Source organism: Aplysia californica, unplaced genomic scaffold (genome assembly GCF_000002075.1).
Source record: "Aplysia californica isolate F4 #8 unplaced genomic scaffold, AplCal3.0 scaffold00124, whole genome shotgun sequence".
NCBI classification, from domain to species: domain Eukaryota; kingdom Metazoa; phylum Mollusca; class Gastropoda; order Aplysiida; family Aplysiidae; genus Aplysia; species Aplysia californica.
Window position 1 is genome coordinate 472,571 of NW_004797394.1, and position 1,488 is coordinate 474,058.

General features: G+C 42.2%; 1 protein-coding gene across 1 annotated transcript in view; it reads right to left on the reverse strand.

Moving 5' to 3' along the window:
- Nucleotides 1-1,488, reverse strand: part of LOC101864682 — a 76,926-nt gene that overhangs the window by 64,424 nt on the left and 11,014 nt on the right. Inside the window, exon 2 of the mRNA XM_005096238.3 lies at nucleotides 351-1,084. Within this exon, the coding sequence (XP_005096295.1) occupies nucleotides 351-380 (30 nt within the window). The 5' untranslated portion in view covers nucleotides 381-1,084. The remainder of the gene's footprint in view (nucleotides 1-350; nucleotides 1,085-1,488) is intronic.

Genomic DNA, 1,488 nt, shown 5'->3' on the forward strand with positions numbered 1-1,488 from the left:
CTAACCGCTAGACCACAGATTGCGTATATTTTGCGTCTGGAAGAAGTAACTTAATCTTAGAATAACAAACGTTTATGGAGGAGTTTGCTTTTTATTGGAGTGTGTGTGTGTGTGTGTGTGTGTGTGTGTGTGTGTGTGTGTGTGTGTGTGTGTGTGTGTGTATGTGTGTGTGAATTATTATATGCATTTCTGTGCGGTTGTGCCTGTTCGTGGATGGGTGTTTGCGTGGTGCGCAGGTGTGTGTATGTGTATGTGTATGTGTATGTGTATGTGTATGTGTATGTGTATGTGTATGTGAGTGTGTATGTTTGAAAGGAAAGTGGAGGGGGGAGGCAGAAGGTTGGACCTACCTTGATTTGACTCCGCACACACTGAAGCATCGTCTGCCCTCACTCAGCGAGTGTGTCAGGAGATTTTCTCTACACATCCCTCTGCCAGCACACACCAGCACACACCAGCATGCACCAGCACGCACAAGCACGCACCAGCACACACCAGTACAACTACACACCGACAAATCTCACTCCTCGTTTTTTCCTCCTCCTCCTCCTCCTGCTCCTCCCTTCTTTCATTCACAATCGGCTGCTCGTGTGGACAGGACTTTCACGTTCTGTCTTTCTTCTTGCCCTTTATTGTATTAGGATCTGGTTCAAATTCCATTCATGTCAAGTCGTTTTTTTTTAGTAACTAACTTTGTCTGGGAAAATATATTATCTTTTAAAGTATTCAATTATGTCCAGAGTCCAACTATAATTACAAACTGTAATAACATAATATTTTGTTATCAAGCTACATCTTTTCGTCTTCTTTTCTATATATAGATCTATCACTGAAATTTTGTTTTTTTGTTTTTCTTTATCTCTCTATTGTGGTAAGGTACGTTTCTTTGATGCTACAATCACAAAGAGCCTTTATTCTTCATAATATGTCGCCTTGTTCTAACTTCTTTCTATTCATGTTCTCCTTTTTCTCACACACTCGCCCCCTCCTCCTGCCAACGTCGGTCTCTTCACGACCCCAAAAGAGGAATTTCTCCGGTTATCTCCCTTCTGCCGCTTTTTCCATTTCTTCGTGGGTTGTTTCCCTGCAACAGAGAGATGAAGAGAAGGAAATGAGTCATGGCATTGCAATGGGAGGATGGAACGTGGTTGGGGAGAGAGGGGGGGAGAGAGAGAGAGAGAGAGAGAGAGAGAGAGAGAGAGAGAGAGAGAGAGAGAGAGGGGGGGAGAGGGGAAGAGGGGCTGGAGGGAAGAAAAAGTACGTTCACATCCTCGAGAAAATTCAATAACTTTTCCTGACTGGGGTGCTGTGTTTCACACTTTAAAAAACATAATTAGGCATCCTCAGAACTTGAAACCACTCACCGAAACCGACGTATAACAGAAGAGATTTCATATGAGGAATGATCCTCCCGCTCCCTGCCTCCACCAAACACAAAAATAAATAAATAAATAAATAAATAAATAAATAAATAAATAAATAAATAAA